Source organism: Pelophylax lessonae, assembly GCF_965119305.1.
Source record: "Pelophylax lessonae genome assembly, chromosome: 3".
Classification (NCBI taxonomy): domain Eukaryota; kingdom Metazoa; phylum Chordata; class Amphibia; order Anura; family Ranidae; genus Pelophylax; species Pelophylax lessonae.
Window position 1 is genome coordinate 243887341 of NC_138770.1, and position 20889 is coordinate 243908229.

At 44.1% G+C, this 20889-nt stretch overlaps 1 protein-coding gene across 1 annotated transcript in view; it reads right to left on the minus strand.

The window, feature by feature from the left end:
• Window positions 1-18701: 18701 nt before the first annotated feature.
• Window positions 18702-20889, minus strand: part of SLC33A1 (solute carrier family 33 member 1) — a 31340-nt gene continuing 29152 nt past the window's right edge. The window contains exon 6 of the mRNA XM_082252171.1: window positions 18702-19084. Coding sequence (XP_082108297.1) covers window positions 18905-19084 — 180 coding nt within the window. The 3' untranslated portion in view covers window positions 18702-18904. The remainder of the gene's footprint in view (window positions 19085-20889) is intronic.

Here is a 20889-nt window from a genome sequence, read left to right on the forward strand (position 1 = left end):
CCCCAGGGGGTGGTCCCCTCAGTCAATACCCTCCTGCTTCCTGCATTCCAACCTCAGTTTCAGTAGCATAGCAGTAGAGTACATAAACAAAACCCCAAAAGATGGGCGGGGGCGGCGACTGTCGGAGGACTCAGAGAAAGGAATTTTACAGGTAAAATTTTACAAAAATTCAGTTTTCTCTTACGTCCTCCGACAGTCGCCGCCCCTTCATATTCGTCACCAATGGGACGTCCCAAAGCAGTGTAGACATGAATGGTGGGAAAAAAAGCAGCCGCGCCTAAGGCAACGCAATACCCACATCAGAGAAAGGAACCTTACCAAAGGAAGGAAACCAACTGGGCAACATGAAAAAAACTTGCTCAACAGGAGCAACAACCCAGGAAAGAACAAGTAACCCAGGGGTAAAAATACCCCAACAGCCAAGGACCCAAACCAGGGACCCTAAGGCACTGCCGCACTAAGAACTTTGCGGCCAAAGGAAGCATCTGCCGATGCCTGAACATCCACCTTGTAGAATTTTGAAAAGGTTTGAACGGACGACCAAGTCGCCGCCTTACACACCTGGGCCACAGAAGCCCGATGATGACAGGCCCAAGACGTACTCAGAGATCTTGTAGAGTGCGCCTTCACAGGCATGGGGGGGAACTTTCCCCTTCAAAGCATAGACCTGCTTAATGGTCTGTCTGATCCATTTGGCGATGGTAGAAGCCGCCACCGCCATGCCCTTCCGAGGTCCCTCTGGAAGGACAAATAGAGAATCCGTCTTGCGAAAGGATTCAGGCGATGACAGGTAAACCCTGATCGCCCGAACAACATCCAAGGAATGCAAAGCCACTTCCTTTGGATGTTTAGGCTTTGCGCAAAGCGAAGGTAGAACAATGTCCTCATTGAGGTGAAATTCCGAGATCCTCTTCGGAAGGAAAGGCGGTTTAGGACGCAAGACCACCTTATCCAAATGAACCACCAAATACGGAGATCTGCAGGACAAGGCAGCCAGCTCCGACACCCTACGAGCCGAGGTGATTGCCACCAAAAAGGCGACCTTCCTGGACAACATAGACAACGAGATCTCCCTGATTTTTTCAAAGGGAGCATGTTGCAACACGGACAGAACAAGATTCAAGTCCCATGGAGGCAAAGGCTCCCTCCTAGGAGGGACCAGATGCCGCACCCCTTGAACAAAGGTGCCAACTAAAGAATTAGACGCCACAGGGCGCTGAAAGAGAACGGCCAGAGCAGAAATCTGACTTTTAATCGTGGCCAACGCCAAACGCTAGTCCACGCCCGTTTGAAGAAAAACCAACACCCTTGATACCGAGTATGAACGAGGGGAATACCCCCTGGACTCACACCAGGCAAAATAGGCCTTCCAAGTACGGTAGTAAACCTTCCCGAAGAGGACTTTCTAGCTTTAATCAAGGTGTGAATGACCTCAGGGGATAGACCCCTATCCTTCAGGATCTGGGTTTCAACAGCCAGGCCGTCAAAGCCAGCGACTGTAAAACAGGATGAAATATCGGCCCTTGAGACAGGAGATCGTCTCGAAGAGGCAGACGCCAAGGAGCGTCGACCGCCAGATTCACGAGGTCTGCGTACCAAGACCGGCGAGGCTAGTCTGGTGCCACCAGAATCACCGTTTTCGGTTCCGAGGCCAACCTCCAAAGGAACCTGGACAGCAGCTGAATCGGTGGAAAGGCATACATCAGACGATACTGATGCCAGGGCGCCACCAACGCGTCTGAGGCGTCTGCCTGAGGATCGCGCGTTCTTGCCACGAACCTTTCCACATTGTTGTTCAGACGAGACGCGAACAGGTCCACATCTGGGGACCCCCACTTCTCGCACAACATCCGAAAGACATCCGGGTGAAGGGACCATTCTGCCTTGTCCAGGGTCTGGTGGCTCAGATAATCCGCCTGCCAGTTTTCCACCCCCGGAATGTGAACAGCAGATATCGCCGGGACGTGCGTCTCGGTCCAAGACAGAATGTCGGCTACTTCCCGAGCCGCTCGGGCACTCCTGGTGCCCCCTTGGTGGTTGATGTAGGCCACCGCTGTGGCATTGTCCGTCTGCACCCGAACCGGACGGCCCTGCAGCCTGTCCGACCAACGCCGAAGGCAGAGATTTATTGCTCGCAATTCCAGAATGTTGATCGGAAGGGAGGACTCCTCCTCCGACCAAGTTCCCTGGGCAGACAGAACGCCCAGAACACCACCCCAGCCCGACAGGACGACATTCACAGTCCACGAGCAAGGGCGAAAGGACTTGCCCCCCGACACCGCCGGGGACTGGAGCCACCACAGAAGGTCCAGTCTGGTGCGATGACTCAACGAAATCTGGAGATCCAGAGATTGCGGTCGTCCGTCCCACCTGGCCAGAATCTCCCTTTGGAGACCCCGCGTGTGAAACTGGGCAAAGGGTATCGCCTCGAAAGCCGAGACCATCAGTCCCAGACACCTCATGCACGTCCGGAGGGACGAACACTGAATGTCCCTGAGGGACCCGACTTCTTCTTGAAGCTTCCGGAGCTTGTCTTCCGGCAGGAAGACCTTCGCCTGAACAGAGTCCAGGATCATTCCCAGGTAAGGGAGATGAACCGACGGACACAGCGTCGACTTTGGAAAATTTATCGTCCAACCGAACTCTTGCAGAGTCTGCATCGTGACGGACAGGTCGTTCACCAGGCCCTGACTGGTCGCAGACCGAACCAGAATGTCGTCCAGATACCCCAGGATCGAGATGCCCTGGGCTCTCAACAAAGCCAGAACCGGCGCAAGAACCTTGGTGAAAACCCGCGGAGCCGAGGCGAGACCAAAGGGCAACGCCACGAACTGGAAGTGATCCTCCGCAATGGCGAATCGAAGGTACTGCTGGTGACCCTCAAAAATGGGAATGTGAAGGTACGCATCCTTCAAGTCGATGGAGGCCATGAATTCCCCCAGGACCAGGGCAGCCACCACCGTGCGCAGGGATTCCATGCGGAACTTGCGAACCCGCACAAAGCAGTTCAGAGCTTTCAAGTCCAGAATCGGACGTACCTTGCCCTCCTTTCTGGGCACAGTGAACAGATTTGAATAGAACCCCCGAAATCTGTCCCGATGAGGCACCGGAATCACCACTCCCTGAGCCCGCAGGTCCCGCACCGCCAGGTGCAGATCCCGCAAGCGCTCCGGAGACAGCTGAAGATTTGAGGGAAAAAAACTGCCAGCTGGCCGAGAGAGAAACTCGATCTTGTATCCAGATCGAACGATTTCCTGAACCCACCTGTCCCGAATGCGGGCCAGCCAGGGTTGAAGAAAACCGAGCAAACGTCCCCCCACCCCAGAACTGGGTGAGGGCGCCCCTTCAGGCCGCATTGTTATGGGCAGCGGACCCGGACTGGCCGGACTTTTGCTTACCTGCCCACGGCTTCTTCTGGGAGCCTTGTCCCTTGAAGGGCTTACCCTTATAGTGTGACTGAAAGGCACGAAAGGACCCCTGAGAGGGCCTAAACGAAGCATTCTTCTTACCGCGAACAAACTTAGACTTGTGAGACTGGGGCAAAAGAGTACTCTTACCCCCAGAAACACCCTTGATCAGAGTATCCAAGGATTCGCCAAAAAGGCGAGAGCCCGCGTAAGGCAAATTAGCCAAAGTCTTGCGAGAAGATTGGTCAACAGACCAACATTTCAGCCAGATCAGGCGGCGGTTCAACACTGCAACACTCTGCAGACGCGCAGCCAAAAGGGACCATATCTAGGTCCACATCACACAAATACATGACACCCTGATGAATCTGATCCACCATAGCCAATGTCGACGGCGAAGCAGAGTCAGCCACCAGAGCGCGCCTGAGCACCTGCGTCCAATCGACAATAGCCTGGGCTGCCATAATGGAAGCAAAAATAGGCTTCAGCATAGAGCCCGCAACCGTATAAGAGTGACGGGCCAGAGACTCCAATCTCCTGTCCGTAGGGTCCCGGAACGCTGAGGGTATCCTCAGCAGGAATCGCAGTGGATTTATTCAAAATCGCCACCGCGTGATCCACCTGAGGCGGCACACACCAACGCTCATCAGTAGCCGGTGTAAAAGGATAACGCAGCTTGAACCTACTCGGCACAGCAAAAGGTTTCTTTATGTTGCGCCATTGCTCCTCAACAGCGCGCTGAAATTCCGTAGAGCAAGGAAAAACCTGCGACATTTTGCGTTTTCTCTGTGTCCCATAAGAGGACATCAAAGCAGGAGGACATGGTTCATCCTCCAAATGTAGCGTTTGTTTGATAGAAGCAACCAACTCATCCATGATTGCAAGCTCTTCGGACGAGCCAGGGGGAGAATTATCAACCCCTTCCACCTCAGCCTCCCCTTCAGACCCCGCAAGGTCTAAAGAAGAACGAGACCCTGAGAAGGGCACACCAGCCATAGCATCCCCATCGCCCTCTGAATCAGAGGAAATGGACACCCTGGGCCTTTTTGTGGATCGATCAGCCACCAGCATCTGCACCTGAGCAGCAAGGTTAGCCACAATAGCAGCCAGATCAGCCCCCTCAGGGGAAGCAGCAGCAGCCCCCTGGCCCCCTACCAAGGAGGGAGGAAACTTGCTTTCCTGAGAATCCATGCCCCAGTAACTTAGGAAAAAAAGAAGTACTGCCCCTTTAAGGTCGCGGCGATCGCTCACCGCACTCACAGAAACACACTGACCCACCAGGCTAGGAATACAAAGGCAAGGAATACAGGAATGGAAGGTAAAACCTGGAGAGGTCACACAGGCTGCTGCTTCATCGATCGCTGTCCTCAGAGCAAAAGGAAGTGATGCGAGACCGACCGCCCACATAAAGCCTATGTAAGGCTACACAAACATGGCCGCCGGCCGAGGCTATAGAGGCAGAAAACACTGACATGTGGCCCGCGCGATCGCCGCCAAATTGGCGGCGTTTGGCGCCAAAACTGCGCTCTCACCACACAGGGTCGGTCACCACAAAATCGTTACAAAAAAATGGCGGACTGCAGTAGCGGCCGCCGCACAGTATGCCCACAACATGTCTTACACAAGCATGTCCTTCACAGCACACAGCATGTCACCCAGCCTGTTACACAGAGCAGAGCAGGAGAGCCCCCCCCCCTTGCAGCCCACAGAAAGCAGCTATACTGACAGGGAGCTCAGCATTATGCACAGACATGCAGGGTCCCACAGTCCCAGACTGACACCCAAGACAGACAGGTCCCCACACAGAAATACACTTACCATCCGGATGGCGTGGGGAGCCTGCACAAGCGATCAAACCGCTGCACCAAGGACAGGGAGAGTTGCAGCCAGGACACAGAGGAATTGCGGTGCGAAACCGCATGGCGTCCAGTGAGGTAGCCACCTCACCGCAGCATCCCTGCAGCGGACAGGGATGGGTCGTTCATATTTGCCAGGGAAACCTAGCTGAACGCTCGATGGGAGGCTGGGAAGCCACTGGCCCTGAACCCCGGATAACCAGGGAGGCCAGCCCGAGACCCAGCACCGCACGATCATCTTCATCAGAAGACCTGACTAGAGCGGAAACTAAACAGCTAAGTAAAGAAAGAGAAAAAAAAAACTCCAAATAAAATCAAAAAGAGAGAAGAAGCTGAGGCTGAAAAGCCCCAGCACAGGAAACGTCTAACCTACTCCTGAGCTAGACAAATGAAACTGAGGTTGGAATGCAGGAAGCAGGAAGCCGGAGGGTATTGACTGAGGGGACCACCCCCTGGGGGTGGGGTATGCTAAAAGCTTTGATATTAACATATTCTGTTGTCTAGCCACTCCTACGGAGCAAAGGTCAATAACCCATTGGTGACGAATATGAAGGGGCGGCGACTGTCAGAGGACGTAAGAGAAAATTCACTGTCTCTGTAATTTCCTTTGTTGGTTTATTGCACCATTATTCTGAGGTCAGAAAAACCGGTCCTTCTCTAGACCGCAAGTCACTTGTGCACCTTATATTTATTTATTTATTTTTAAATATTTCAATGTATTTATTTTGACACACTATTTATTTACTTGGTGCACTCAATCACTTGAAAAGGTAGCTCCGTTTCAACCCTCTCGCACTTATTTCACTCTTTAACCCTTTCGGGTTTGGTTGTTGGCAGCTTACACCTTATAAGTAATACACACTTGTTACACACTCCATAGCGCTGGTCACCTCTGTTTATCTCCCTTTCACACTTGTGCGACTTCAAAGTCGCGCAATTTTACCGCGACTGTGAGGCAAGTTTGACTGGGCTTGAATGTCTTTGGCCTTAAAATGCTTCAAAATCGTGCCAAAGTAGTGCAGGGACTACTTTGAGGTCGGTGCGACTTCAAGTCGCACAGATATGAATGGTACTCATTGGAAATAATGGAGAATGACTTGTCATGCGATTTTGCAGTCCCAAATCGCATGACAAGTCACACAAGTGTGAAAGGGGCCTAAAGGAACACTCTAATCACCATGACCACTTCAGTGGACATGGTGGTAGGAGTCAGAAACACTGCACATGCTTGCCTCCTCCCCCCTCCCCATACTCCCCTTTGAGGCAGCCTCTGCCTTTCGGTAGTTGGAAGCTCCTGAGGCCGTGCCCCCAGCCCGACTTCCTTCCTCCCCAGCAAAAAAAAAAGGTTGGACATGCCTGGTTTAAAACCATTCTATACAAAAAGTTCATATCCCCAATATCTGTACTTGTTGGGTACATCTCACGCGATGTATGTTTTTGGCACCTAAAAACAAACATGGTGATACATTTTAATAACTGATAAATAAAGCCTGTAGCACACAGAAGACAAAGGACCCAAGGATACCTGATGATTTGTTTTTAACTTTAATAGAAGTTTAATGAACAAATATTCACTTTCTTATAATTTTGATTTACAGTCAATCAATCACTTTAGGAAAATAGACCATGTAACTAATGATTCTTGTTTATACAAAATGTATCGTAATTAAAAATCATTTCAAACCAATAAAATTATATACTGCTTCCTGTTAGAAGATAGCGATTTTGTGTTTACAAAGATTTAAAAGCATAGAAAAGCACAAAATGATAATAAAATAACCTTTGAAGTACCTGGTCCCAGCCCGTAACAATATACGGAAATGGAGTAAAACATCTGTACAAATTGAATTGTAAGAATGAAATGTGACATAGAAATATGAAAAGTACAACAGTGATCATAAGAACAATCTACCTCCTTATGCTTAAATACTTCAATTCTCAGCAGCTGTCAATATGACAACAGTTTAGAGCTCTGCACAGCGTAATAAGTCAGACACCATCAGATTTAACATGGTACTAAGAGGCTGCAGTGCTACCAGCATGGCCATTCTTAAAGTAGAACTAGAAGCCAAACTTTTTGTTCTCAATTGAATAGAGTAAGGCAGGGTTATAACCCACGTCAGTTTATTTTTTACCATCTGTGTCCCATTGGTGAGATTTCCCTTCACTTCCTGTCCTGTAGTCACAACAGGAAGTGAGGAAATTCCTGCAAATTAAGGGAATACCTTGAGGACCCCAGTACAGCAGAACTAGTGTCCTCATCAGAAGATTTCTACTTCTACTGTTCTGGGGACAACCCAAAATTTGGGATTTTCTTTAACTTTTAATGATAACAGTAAACAGGATAAATAGAGAGGGTGAAACTCCCAAAGGGGGGTACAGACAGCAATAAAAACGGATGCTCTCATCTATCTCCACTTCATCCAAAACTAAAAGTTTTGCCTTTAGTCGTACTTTATTAATACATTGTGTATATTGTACTTAGAGTGCCTTTACCTTAGACATACAGTATTTAACAACATATATGGCCAAATAAATGGGTTACAGTCCACGTCACTTTGTAGGAGACATAATGATGACTAGCAGGAAATTGGGAAGTTTGAACACACTAAAAGCATTTTTAAAGTGTTAAGTTCCATCTCTAACTTGCAAGCCTGTCGCTTTGGCAACAAAAGGAGGCAGCCCATGAGAATTTATTCCAACTGGCCCTATTATTCTGAAATGTAGCAATAAAAAAAAATAAAAAAGGGACATTTTTCCTGAAGGAAATTAAAGTGTTACTAAACCCAGGACTCTGCATTCACTATATCTGGCCTCCCACAGTACACAGAACATGGAAATGCAATTATTATAGTAAATATAAACTGCTAAATACCTTTTCTCATCAGCAGTATATAGCAATCTTGTGACTTCGATCAGTGTCCGACCGAGCACCGGTTAAAGTTTGTAGAAAGAGTCTTCATTCTCCTCTGGCTGTCCTATGAGGTTGCAAGACCCTGACCTTCTGACTGGACAGTGCTGATTGGCCCTGCGCCAATCACATGCACCCTCCCAAAAAAAAAAAATTTCTCTAGCAATACACACTAAACTGAGCATGTGCAGAGTGCCCCCAAGGCTCTATCAGGGGATGGATTGGGGACAGTGGAAGGGGAGGATCAGAGAGGACAGGATCAAACAGCCTTTTATTTATTTATTTTTTACACAATGTGTAGGATTAACCACTTTGGTTCCACAGTGAGTTTAACAAGACGGTTTACTGCAGATACAAAAAATAAAAATAAAAAAAAACATATTCAGCGCAAATCTTAATAACCTAATAGGTTTGTAAGCTGAACACTTCAAAAGGTCAAAACACACACCACCTTAAAAGTACAAATAATCACTCAAGTAGTACAGCGCAAACAAAAAATTAGGATTAACCCCCTTGGTTCCACAGATGGACTTTCACCGCTGCTACAGAGTGCCCACTGGAGGGTCTGTGACCCCATATTGGGGGAAGGTATATTGAGACCTATTGGTCATAGCAAGGAGGGGAGAGGCTGCTTATGTCTGTGGAGGAGGGATTCTCACAGTGACGCCTGCATGCCCCATTTGGAAGCACTTATTCACAGTGGTCATTGATATGTGGATCTTTTTGAGATTGACTTATTTATTTATGATTTTATGGAGGATTGTATTTATCGCATTTACAGACTGATTTTACTGTTGTGGGTTTAGTAACACTTTAAAAGCATCTAAAACTGCGTAATACATTCCTGGTGCATATACACCAAAGGTGTTCAATATTGCGCTTTTGTTTTCTTTAGAATGAAGCCAAAGCCTGAGTAGAAAATCCTGTCTCCTGCCAGCATTCTGTAGGAGAACCTTGCTCTCTGCGTGGAAGCAGTCATCTCTCCACAACAGTCCCACATTCTTTCTGCTGAACCGGATCTAGAACTTTCCAATCAGCAGGGAGCACGAGCTTTGCTGATTGTAGAGTTGAAGGTCTGACTCAGCAGGGGGCATGGCGAACTGCAGTAGAGTGACCACTGCTTCCACGCAGAGAACATAGTTCCTCCTTCCTAAAGCAAGCTTGTGGGCCCTGCATTCACTGATCCAGCTATTATACATCAGTACCATCACTATATGAGGTATAACCTCCGATTTATATTTAGCTTAGCTACCGTTGTGCATCTAGTGGGCCACAAGAACAGATCTACTTGTGGTGTTTTGAGTATCATATGCCCCCAATGTTTGTGCTTTTTGCGATTGCCCTTTGACCTTATAGCATGGGGTATATATTAGGGATCTACCGATTATCGGCAACACCGATATATCGGGGGGCCGATACGCACTTTCCCCGATATATCAGAATTGGCCCCTGAGGTTACCGATATTGGCGATATTTCAGGAAAGTGCTTGTGTCGGAGTGATGCCTGCAGCTAGAGGCATCACCCCGGTACCAGCGTCCATAGCCAACGGTCAGCTGTCTTGTAATGACAACCCATGCAGCTGAGAAGCCGCTCGGCTGTTATTACAAGGAGCAGACCCCCCCGCGGCTCGCCCCGGGTCTCCCGTCCCAGGGCAACCTACCTGCATGGCCGCCAAAGACCTGATCCTTCAAAACAAGCCAATGTAATATATATATGCAACCCATTTAAAGGCCTCTTTAGGGTAAACAAAACCCCTCCTAGGATACAAATAGATCTGGTTGGGGCCATATCCCTCTCAGTTTTATTTGTTTGTTCTGCTGCACTGCTGCATGCATTTGTATCATTGTTCACAGAACAAATTGCACCTTTTTTTCTCTCTTATATATATATTTATTTATTTTTATTTACTTCTTACAGCACTTTGTGATTGGCCTCTGCCCATCTGTTTCAGGCTACATTGGACTCCAGTTGTGACACTTGGCCCCCAGCCTGCACATTATTCATTGTCGCATGTTCACTGGCACTACCTTGGCTCTATGCTTGCATTAAACCTTCCTCTCACACACAAAACAACTACTAGTTCCTGTGGGTGTTGTCAAAAAATCCATGTTTTTACTTGATGGCAAAACAATTTACTGGTGTTCATATTTCCACCAACCATGTAAGTTTATTTTGTACTTTTTTTCTAATGGTCTGTTTTGACATAATAAGTATATGTATCTACACAAAATACGTTATATCTATATTCTGCTGTTGTATTTCACGAACTGACAGTTGTCTGTTATGATATTTCTTCAATATTTGCAGAAATAACTATTTCCAGTACAGTCCCTGAAGAAGAGGTCTCTACCTCGAAACGTCGGATCATACATGGAATAGTTGGTTGAGTGTATATGCACATCTTTTTATCTACACCAGTTTTGCCCAAAATTTTAAATGTTACTTATCATATTTTCTGTATGTGTATTTTTCTATATTTTCATGTAATAAATAAAATATACTATATTTAATTACATTTTCAACATAACTTTTTCGAGTGACCTATAAAGTCCCACCCCTAGGGGATTTTCCAAAATATGCTCTATATATCGGGATGTGGCACTCATGCTTAGGAACATAGCGGGAACACACCTACAAAGACCCGATCAAAGTCGCATTCGGCTCTGATCGGATCTCCATGCCAAAACCCGGAAGTGATGTCATGACATCACTTCCGGGTACTCGGCGCCAAATCCAAAAATTGACAGCATTCAAAACAGTCAAACTTGGCGTTTTGAATGCTTTTAATTACAGAGGAGGAGTTTGGTGTCTTTTAGACCCCAAGATCCCTCCACAACAGTACCTGTAAAAAAAAAAAAAAAATAATATTAATAAATACATTTTTTTTTAAATGTCCGAAAATATCGGCCAATACCGATATGCGATGACCAAAATATCGGTAGAAAAAACAATAAATTGGTCGATCACTAGTATAAAGTATATATATATATATATATATATATATATATATATATATATATATATATATATATATATATATATAGAGCAGTATGTGTGCTGGTCAGTTCAGCTGTGAGGAAGGGATTACACCTCCAAATTGCGTCAACTACCAGGTGTTGGGGCATTGTATGTCAGTTCACACGATTCCCATTCTGGACTGTGCCTAATGTTTATCATGTTCATTTATCTTCTACCTTTATAAGTATTCATTTGTCACCATTTATGTTTTATTACAATACATCTCTGGTAATGGACTAGACATTTGCACCCTCCTGTGTGCTTTCTTTATCATTACTCTTCTACAGCATGCTGGCAGTGGACAGGTTTTTTGCTCTGGCTATATAAGTACCTTCTAAAGAGGATGAAAAGCACCACATGGATCCTTCCCCTTGGAAGTAAACAAGATCACAGCAATGTGAAAAAGTAAGCACACTCTATAGAAATGTTTTTAATACAGTATATTTGAATAGAGAAACATTAGATCCTAATTTTGCCTATGTGATATACTTGAATAAATTACACATAAAATTGATATGGCGTATTCATTCTCCTAACCTAAAATGAAGGAAAATGCAGCTTTGTCATGTGGAAAAGGTAACCCCCTACCCCATCCCATTTACCACCACTTCAAATCCATTTATTAAGATTTAGGTGGTCCATATGAGGTGCCAATGATTAGAAATACCTTGGAGAGTATGCAGATGGAACCTGCTGTATAAACCTTTAATATACAGGGTCTGGTGTTCTCTTTGCCAAGGACATGTATTGTGCCACCATACCAACATCAAAAGAGCTCTCAAGGGCCCTCAGAATGGGTTTTGTTTGACAAGGGATTTATACAGATCAACAAATTATTTGAAATAATCTGAAAGTTCTGTAGATTTTAAATGACTGCTAATTTGCCCAGGACTGGGCAGCCCAGCAAATTTAGCTAAATAGATGACTATTTGATGCTAAAAGAATTCTCCAAGTACCTCAAAGTTGCATTGAAGGACCTGCATGTAACTCTTGCAACAGTTGGTGTGAAAGTACATGCATCTACAATCAGAACGTTTTTGCACCAGTTTAGGTCCGTCCCATAGTAGTTTTAATGCTACAGGACGGCACCTGTGTGCCAGATCGTGTGTGTGTGTATTATATATATATATATATATATATATATATATATATATATATACATACACACACACACACACACACACACACACATACGTGCGCATGCGGGTACCACAAACTTTATGTCCTCCGGCACCCGCTGATGATCGTGGAGAGAGGCAGAACGGCAGTCTGCCTATGTAATCAAGGCAGATTGCCGTTCTGTCAGTAGGGAAGGCATAGATCCTGTGATCCTGCAAAGCAGGGACAAGGATCCATGTATTCCCCTAGTAAAAGCCTCTTCCATGGTTTAGAAAAAACACTGGCTAGGCACACATTTAACCCTTTAATCCCCCATTAACTCCTTTCCAGCCAGTGTCATTAGTACAGTGACAGTGCATATTTTTTTTAGCACTTATCACTGTACTAGTGTGACTGGTCCCCAAAAAGTGTCAGTGTCCAAATTTTCTGCCGCATTATCGCAGTCCCGCTTTAAAATCGCTGATCACCGCCATTACTAGTAAAAATAAATAAACATATCCCATAGTTTGTAGACATATCCCATTGTTTTGCACAAATCAATCAATATACGCTTAATGGGATTTTTTTTTTTTAGCCAAAAATATGTAGCAGAATACATTTTGGCCTAAATTGTTGAAGAAATTACATTTTTTTTCTTGGGTATGTTTTAAAGCATAAAGTAAAAAAACTTATATATATATAATTTTATTTTTTTTCTCAAAATGGTTGTAATTTTTTTGTTCACAGCACAAAAAATAAAAACCGCAGAGGTGATTAAATACCACCCAAGGAAAGCTCTATTTGGGTAAAAAAAAAAAAAAAGGACATACATTTTACCAAGGTACAGCGTCGCATGACCACGCAATTATCAGTTAAAGTAACGCAGTGCTGTATTGCAAAAAATGGACTGGTCATGAGGGGGGGGGGGGGGGGGGGGTTAAATTTTCCAGAGGTCAAATGGTTGTGAAGACAAAGTCCTAAAAATACAGTATATATTCCAATCAGTTAAAGTATATACAGTATATTTTAAGATCCATGCTCTCAACGTTTTAAAAAAAAAAAAAAAAAAATTTTTATATACCTTTTTTTTAAACATTTTTCATAGAAGTCATGTGAAGCGGCTAGTGGGTGTGACTAACCTACAAGTGATGAACGCTGAGAAAGCATTTCCAAGAAAGTGAAACTCAAGCCAATAGCCCAGCATATCACTTCACTTCCACCATCCCCTGCTGATTGCGCAGTTTAACAGCAAGGTTGAGGACTGAAACCACTGTCAATGAAGAGAGAAGGGGATCAGTGGGGGGGTTGCAGCTCCAAACTGACTACAGAAGATACAGTCATGTTGTGGAGTAGAAGGCATGCAAACGGACCACACTAGCAAGGATAGGTTTCTGTGCTTAGTGTGGACAGTTTTCAACAAGGAAGAAGATGAATTGGCAGGATCAACCAGGTATTTGGCTGAATTCACACTGCAATGGAGAGCAGCTGGAGAGATTCACCTGCCTGCTGCGGTAGGAGGCAATGTGGGACGTGATTTAGTACATCGCATGGCTCCTTTTTTTTTTTGATAAACTTTATGTGAAGTGTTCAAAACCTACACTTCATTCACTGCATTGTAGGGCAGCTTGATTTGCTGTGCTGCCTTACATTATAATGCAATTCAGCAGGGTGCGCTGCGATAAAATGCAGCATTCTACATTTTATCACAGCGCTAGTTGCAGTGTTAAAAAAAGCTACATTTTCCTTGTTTCTTTATTCAAGTAGGTCACATTGATCTGTAGGTATTTTTCGAACCAGGAACAAATGTTTGCCTGATGAAAAACCTTAAAAAAAGTCACATGACTGAAAGCCACAGCATACCACATATGTTTACCTTCTATTTTAAGTCTGATATTTTCATCTCTTCAGTGCTGATATATGTTAGAAGACCTAGAATGCACTACAGTTGTGGTGCAACACCGATATATATTGTAAAAGGGACATTTAAAAAAAATATAGTAAGCATTAAAATGATTTTAGAATTTTTCAAAAAATTTTTTTTTAAAATCACAGCTCAATTTTAAGAAAAACAAAAATATTAAATGCATTTATCACCAGAATATGTAAAATTTGATACAGCCTGGAAAATTGCTTTCTTTTGCACGCTAAGGCTGATGTAGTGTGCTGTGCTGCTAAAAATAATGAAGGTACATATTTTTAAGCATTGAGGTGTGCGGACAGCCTATTCAAGGTGAATGATCTACTTTAGGACAACGCATGTCAATGCTTGAAATTTCACTGCGTAAGCGTGAACACACTCACAAGGTGTGAATGAGACCTAAAGGCTGTATTCTGCAAACTGGTTCAAAAGGGAGACCTTAAGGTGTATCATCTAAAACTGGTGGAAAGGGGGTCTTTTTTTTTTTTTTAATAGCAACAAGATGGTTCTCTCTTTTTATTCCCAAGGCAACACTGTCACTACATTTAACATTTAAATTTCAGGTACCCTGTAAAATAAAATGCTTAATGGGCAAGTCACACTACTGTATGTGTGGTGACAGACATGCTGGATTTTATTGCAGCGCACTGTCCCAAAATGCACTGCAATGTTAGGTTCCGCTCGGTTCTGCCTGAAAAACTGACAGGCGGACCCGATCGCTCTGCTCGTGTGAAAGGGGCATTACAGATTATTTTCCTTACAGTAGATTGATTCAATTCAAATAAATGTGTTGATAAAGGCAGGCACTGCCGGACTAGGGCTGCCACCTAATCCATTTAAACCAGGACACTCAATTACACAGGCTCTGTGGCTGATTAAGGTGCTAATTAAACTCACTTAGTGCCTTATGTGCATCATATTAGCCTTTAGAACCTGCATAATTCATACGGGTCCTGGTTTAAAAGGATGATGCGGCAACCCTATGCCCGACATAGCAGTGAATAAAGTGTACGTTTTGCACACTTCAAATAAAGCTCATACAAAACAAAAAAAATGTAAAAAAAGGGAGCAGTGTGGTGCGATAAATCGCACACCACACTGCCCCCTCGTGCAGCCAAAAACACAGAGCGTCTGGAGCGGGGAATTACTTCAGTGTGAATTGGACCTAATGCTTACTCGCCAGTAAAAACTTTGCTTTCTTGAAAAGCCATGGGCGCTGTTGGTATCCAGCACTTCCAGGTGTTTCAGATACCCGGTTCCCCACCGAGTGATGTGCTTTGTCCTGTTGTCTACTATGTTGCTACAGGACGCCCAGAAGTGTTTGATACGAACAGCATTTTTGACTCACAGATCTCTGAAAAAACAATTGTAAACATTTTACAGCAGGGGTCTTTAAACTATGGCCTTCCAGTTGAAAGAGAAAGGAGGCGCAAACACCTAGTGCATTACCCGTGGTCACTGTTTGCAAAATTTTAATAAAATGCCAAATGCATACTCACAGACATAAAGATAAGAGCAGCTCTGAGGAAGGGGGCTTGACCCCCGAAACGCGTTAGAGGTACTGATTGAAGGACTTGTTCCAGTTCACACATGGTGGATTCTTGTAACACGATTTTATTATCTTCATGTCAGTGAGTATGCATTTGGCGTTTTATTAAAATTTTGCAAACAGTGACCACGGGTAATGCACTAGGTGTTTGCGCCTCCTTACTCTCTTTTTCTATGTACCCATGTTGGAGTTCCCTGCCTGAGGAGAGCAGCACGCCAGTCTTCCCCTTCGGAGTGAGCGCTAGGCTGAATTTTGTACTATGGCCCTCCAGTTGTTCAGGAACTACAATTCCCATCATGCCTAGTCATGTCTGTGAATGTCAGAGTTTTACAATACCTCATGGGATGTGTAGCTCTGCAACATCTGGAGGGCCATAGTTTGAGGATCCCTGTTTTCAGGGTGTCTGTAACTCAATGTCGTTACTCTAGCAACTGGGCCTTTATAATTCTATAAAATACTCTTGCAAGAAACATTTTACATTTGCAGTGGGAAACCTCTTTAAAAAGGTGTATTTCTCTTCCTTTTCTGGATTTCAGCAATGAAAGGTTGGACATTTTTTAATAAAAGTGTAAACATCTGTCAGACGACAGCCTTTTTGTAACTCAGGTAAATTACTACCAGCTGCTATCTGGTTGCTACATGTTGCAAAGTATCATTATACAGAACACTAAAATGTCTAGGTCGTCTTATCATGTGGGTACACTCTGCTCTGTTCAGCAGATCCTCTGCTTAATCAGAGCAGAATGTGGTTACTTGTTACATTTGCGCATTTTCAATCCTTTGTCCGAATCATGACCGTGGCGGGCCTACGTTGGTTCTATGAGGTTCCGGATGTAAACAGGCTTGTGTCAGGCTACCTCTAATCTGTCACATTTGGGTTCAGAAAAACGTAAAAAGGATGTAGTCCTTTTTCGTTTTTTTCCCTGGACTTGAATGGACTGTTCCCTGGACTTGAGTGGATGTAATGGAGGCAAGTCCATTCATATCGGCCTGGCTATAGACTTAAAAGAAGCTTCCGATCGGATCTTCCTGAAAAAAATGACAGGTGGACCTGATGTGAAAGCCTGTGTAAAAGGGCTCTGAGGGTCCTTTCACATGGACATCATCAGTTCATTCACATTTTTTACTAAAAATACTGTTTCATATTACATCAGTTTACATCTGTTTTTGCCCTATGCATACTGGGTATTTAGCCCCAGTGCATGGGGCTCTGGAGTTTAGCTGGGGGCGAAGGGAACAGGTTTCCCATCCAGCCCCACTTTTGGCAGCCTATCAAACTGTATGAAAGGCTGACAGCAGTTGGATGAGGCACCTGGTGGTACGATTTCTTTAGGGCTGTATACACCCAGGGGCAAATGCTCAGAATGTAGACTTCTTGCATTCCAGGCATTCATCCCTGGAGGCAAACTGCTCTAAACAATTGTACCACTAGGTGCCCAGTCCAGCCTCTCATTGAGTTTAACAGGCTACTTGGCAGAGGAGCTGGACGGGACACCTGTGCCTTCTGCCTTTAGCCAAGCTCCATGGACCAAGGCTAAATGACCAGTGTGCATAGGGCCTTACATGCACTTTTTTTTAACGTTGTTGAAGAAACTTATCATAAATGACAAAAGTATAAACAAAAAATATGTTTCTTGCCTAAAAACAGACAAACAGAAGAGACATAAAAGGATGACATCTGATTATGTCCACAAAAAGAGCAAAAGATGCAGACCTTTTCTGTTTTTTTTCTGCAGACCTAAGCTTGGATGTAAATGGACATATGTCCATTTAGATCCGCCCGCCCATAGACAAACAGTACATTGGGATTAAGTCTGGATCTGTCTGAAGAACTAACAAACCGATCCAGCAGGCGAATGGCCTAACTGCAAAACAGTGCCTTTCTATTAAAGTGCCTTTGGCACAATTATAAAACGATTACTGTGTGCTTTATAAATGTGCTCTGCACTGTGCTTGCTTTGGAAGTTTGAAGCAAACAGAATGCCATAAATTATAATGAATAAGATAGCGTCCCGTTTGGAGGAGGAAGCCAGTCACATTACTTGATCAAGGTCATCTGACAGCACTTTCCTCCTGTTAGTGTACGGTATGTTTTTTGCAGTGTTAAGCAGAGGACAACTGCAGGACACTGAAGACTCTGTACTGCACTTTGCATGCTGTAAATAAAACATAGAAAGCAAGGTGGTGTGGAGTATTTACGACAATATTCTGTGGTGTGTGGAGAGGGGAACCCCACTTAAAGCTGAACTCCAGGATTTCAGCCTTTCTAAAATTTGCTGGCTTACAAAAAGCGAAGTCTAATGAGGTGCAACTCACCTTGTAGACTTCTCTTTTCTTCCTTTCAAAAATAACAATTTTATTGAGTGCTGGAAATACAGCTATCACTACGCTCCTGGCGTTTTGACAGGAGGGATGCTCCTTTCGCAGCTCTGCCTGCCCTCCCCTATGCTGTCTATTCACAGGTTTTTTATTTTGTCAGTACATTCACATTATACAAAGTACTCTGTGATTGGGCAGGAGGAGGGGAGGGCTGGGCACAGAAGCGGCATATGACTTCAGGAGCTAAGACCAGAAGGTCCCACGTTGGTAGTATAGCGATAGCTATCACCTGGCGCTCAGTTAAAAAAAAGTAAAATTGTAAACTAAAGGGATAAGTGCATGAGGTGGCATGCTACTTGTTGGCCATAAACGGTAGTGATCTGGTACATTTTACAAAGTGGCTAAATTCCTGAAGTTCATTTTTATTTATAAAATAGACCTCCAAGTGTACCATCTACTCTAGGTACGTGCCTACAATTAGGAGACAAACTGAAAAAAGAAAAGAAAAGGGGTTAACCGACCCATATAACAAACCTCTGTTTACAACGGAACATTATTACTCATGTGTTGGATTTTAACACTTTGGGTTGTAAAGCACTTGACAGCATGGCCACTGTTTCAATGACTTCATAAAAGCTTTTTTTTCCTGGCTTACTTGTACTTTGCTAATGGATAACACATTGCAGACGACCCATGTTGCTGTGACTGAGAACTTACTAAGCTGTCATAAACAGTATAGCAAGGGTTTATTTTGTCTTCTATAAGAGTTGATTGTAGCACTGTTATTGGGTAGAATTGATTTCAGTTATTCAGTTCTTTTTCCAGTTTTAACAATAATTGTGTCCCCTCCGCTGGCACTTCCAAGAAGATTGCCCTTCATCCTGCAGTTTCTTAAATGAGGGTCCCAGAAAGAACCACCAGCTAAATCCAATGACCACACATATAACAGACTCCACGTAATATCCATCTAGTGTTGTCACACATGTGCCACCAAGGTTTACACACAGCTGAAAGAAACATGAATAAAAAAAGAAAATTGAAAGGGAAATGTAAATATCTTCATGAATAAACAATTACATAAAGATCAGTTAATTATCTTTAGGCAAAACTGTCTGGGTTTACCCACAGCAAACAATCATGTCATCAATTTCCTGACTATGAAAACATGCGTGGTCACTATCAGAGGATCAGTTTCCTTTTCTTACATGTTCTAGTCAGATAGTTTTCACAATATTGGCACCCCTGCATTTCTGTCAGATAATGCATCACTTCGCCCCAGAAAATTGTTGCGATTACAAATGTTTAGTTACAGCCCATTCACACTGCCGCGACAGGATTTTGTGGGGCGACCTGTGAAGTCACGGAGCACAGCATGCACCGCGACCTCGGCGCGACTTGCACTGACTTCATATAATTGAAGTCAATGCAAGTCGCCTCCAGGTCGCCCCAAAGTAGTACAGGACCCTTTTTCTAAGTCGGAGCGACTTGTGTCGCTCCTATTAGAACGGGTCCTGTACTATTCAATAGCGAGCGACCGACCGGGACTTGTCAGGCGACCAAGTCGCCTGACAAGTCGCGCCAGTGTGATTGGACCCTATTCTCATGTTTATTTATTTTGTTTCCACTGGTATGATACAAAAAAGTGAAGACACAAAACCGACACATTCCACGCAAAACTGCAAAAATGGATTCGAAAAATTTATTGGCACCTTCTGAAAATTGTAAGAAATAATTGCATTGAAAGTTCTTGATGCTCCTCTATTGGTCATTAAACTCACCTATATCAATTAACAGAAACCAGCAATATAGAAATCAGTTAAAATGGTGAAAAATTGACTCAGCCTTTCTATTGTATGCCACACGGAGCATGGAACAAGAAACTAAACATGAGAATGCCTAAACATTTGTAATTCCAACAATTTTGGGGGCGAAGTGGTGCATTATTTGACAGAAATGCTGGGGTACCAATATTTTTGGCTATGACTGTAAATACACATTTAGGCTAACCATACATGCATTGATTTGTCTTATTTGGCTAAAGGGCTGAAAGAGTATTCTTATAGATCAGGGCATATAAATCAATGGAATCTTAAGGTTCCTCCAGAAGTTGCAAGGGGTTCCTTAAGCAATAAACAATTTTTGCCTCTAGGATAAGTTCCCACTGAAACCACTGATCTTTTTAGCTTTTTGTATTAACGTACTTCTTCCCAATGACCAAAAGGGTAAGGATCATTCTTCCCACTGACAACCGCAGCTATCTGAATATCCAAACAAGGACTTATTCTGAGAGGTGCAGTCACTGTTCGGCCAACAGTTTTCCACCTGGCGCCTTTGAATTTGTAATTGAAGTTCATCAAGCTGAGTGGTGCCGACAGGGGCACCCACGGCTCAAATTTTGAAAGATTTCTACCGAAGCAGCTGCAATTGTAGGCATAGATGGCCAGCCTAATGTCTACTGTACATAAATTATTCTCAGACAATAATCTACATGTGCTTTCAAAAAGGGACTGTAGCTTTCCTAAGATTCAAAAGATGTATTTTTAGACATAAAACAGCGCCTATTTAGTAGGGTTCCTATAGCCACTTCAGCCAAGTTGTGCTTAGCTGCCGGCCACGGTCATGGATTGTCAGCTAAGTGGAACTAAAGTTTCACTGTTACATACTCTTCTGCAACAAAAAGCCGGCCTGCTCAGAGACATGCAATGTCTTTTCTTCAGTAAACTACACCTTGCTACCTGCCTGCTCACAGCAATACCCGGAAATTTAAACTGAGATGCCTATGCACAGCTCAGCTTACAGTCGCTGGCCCGAT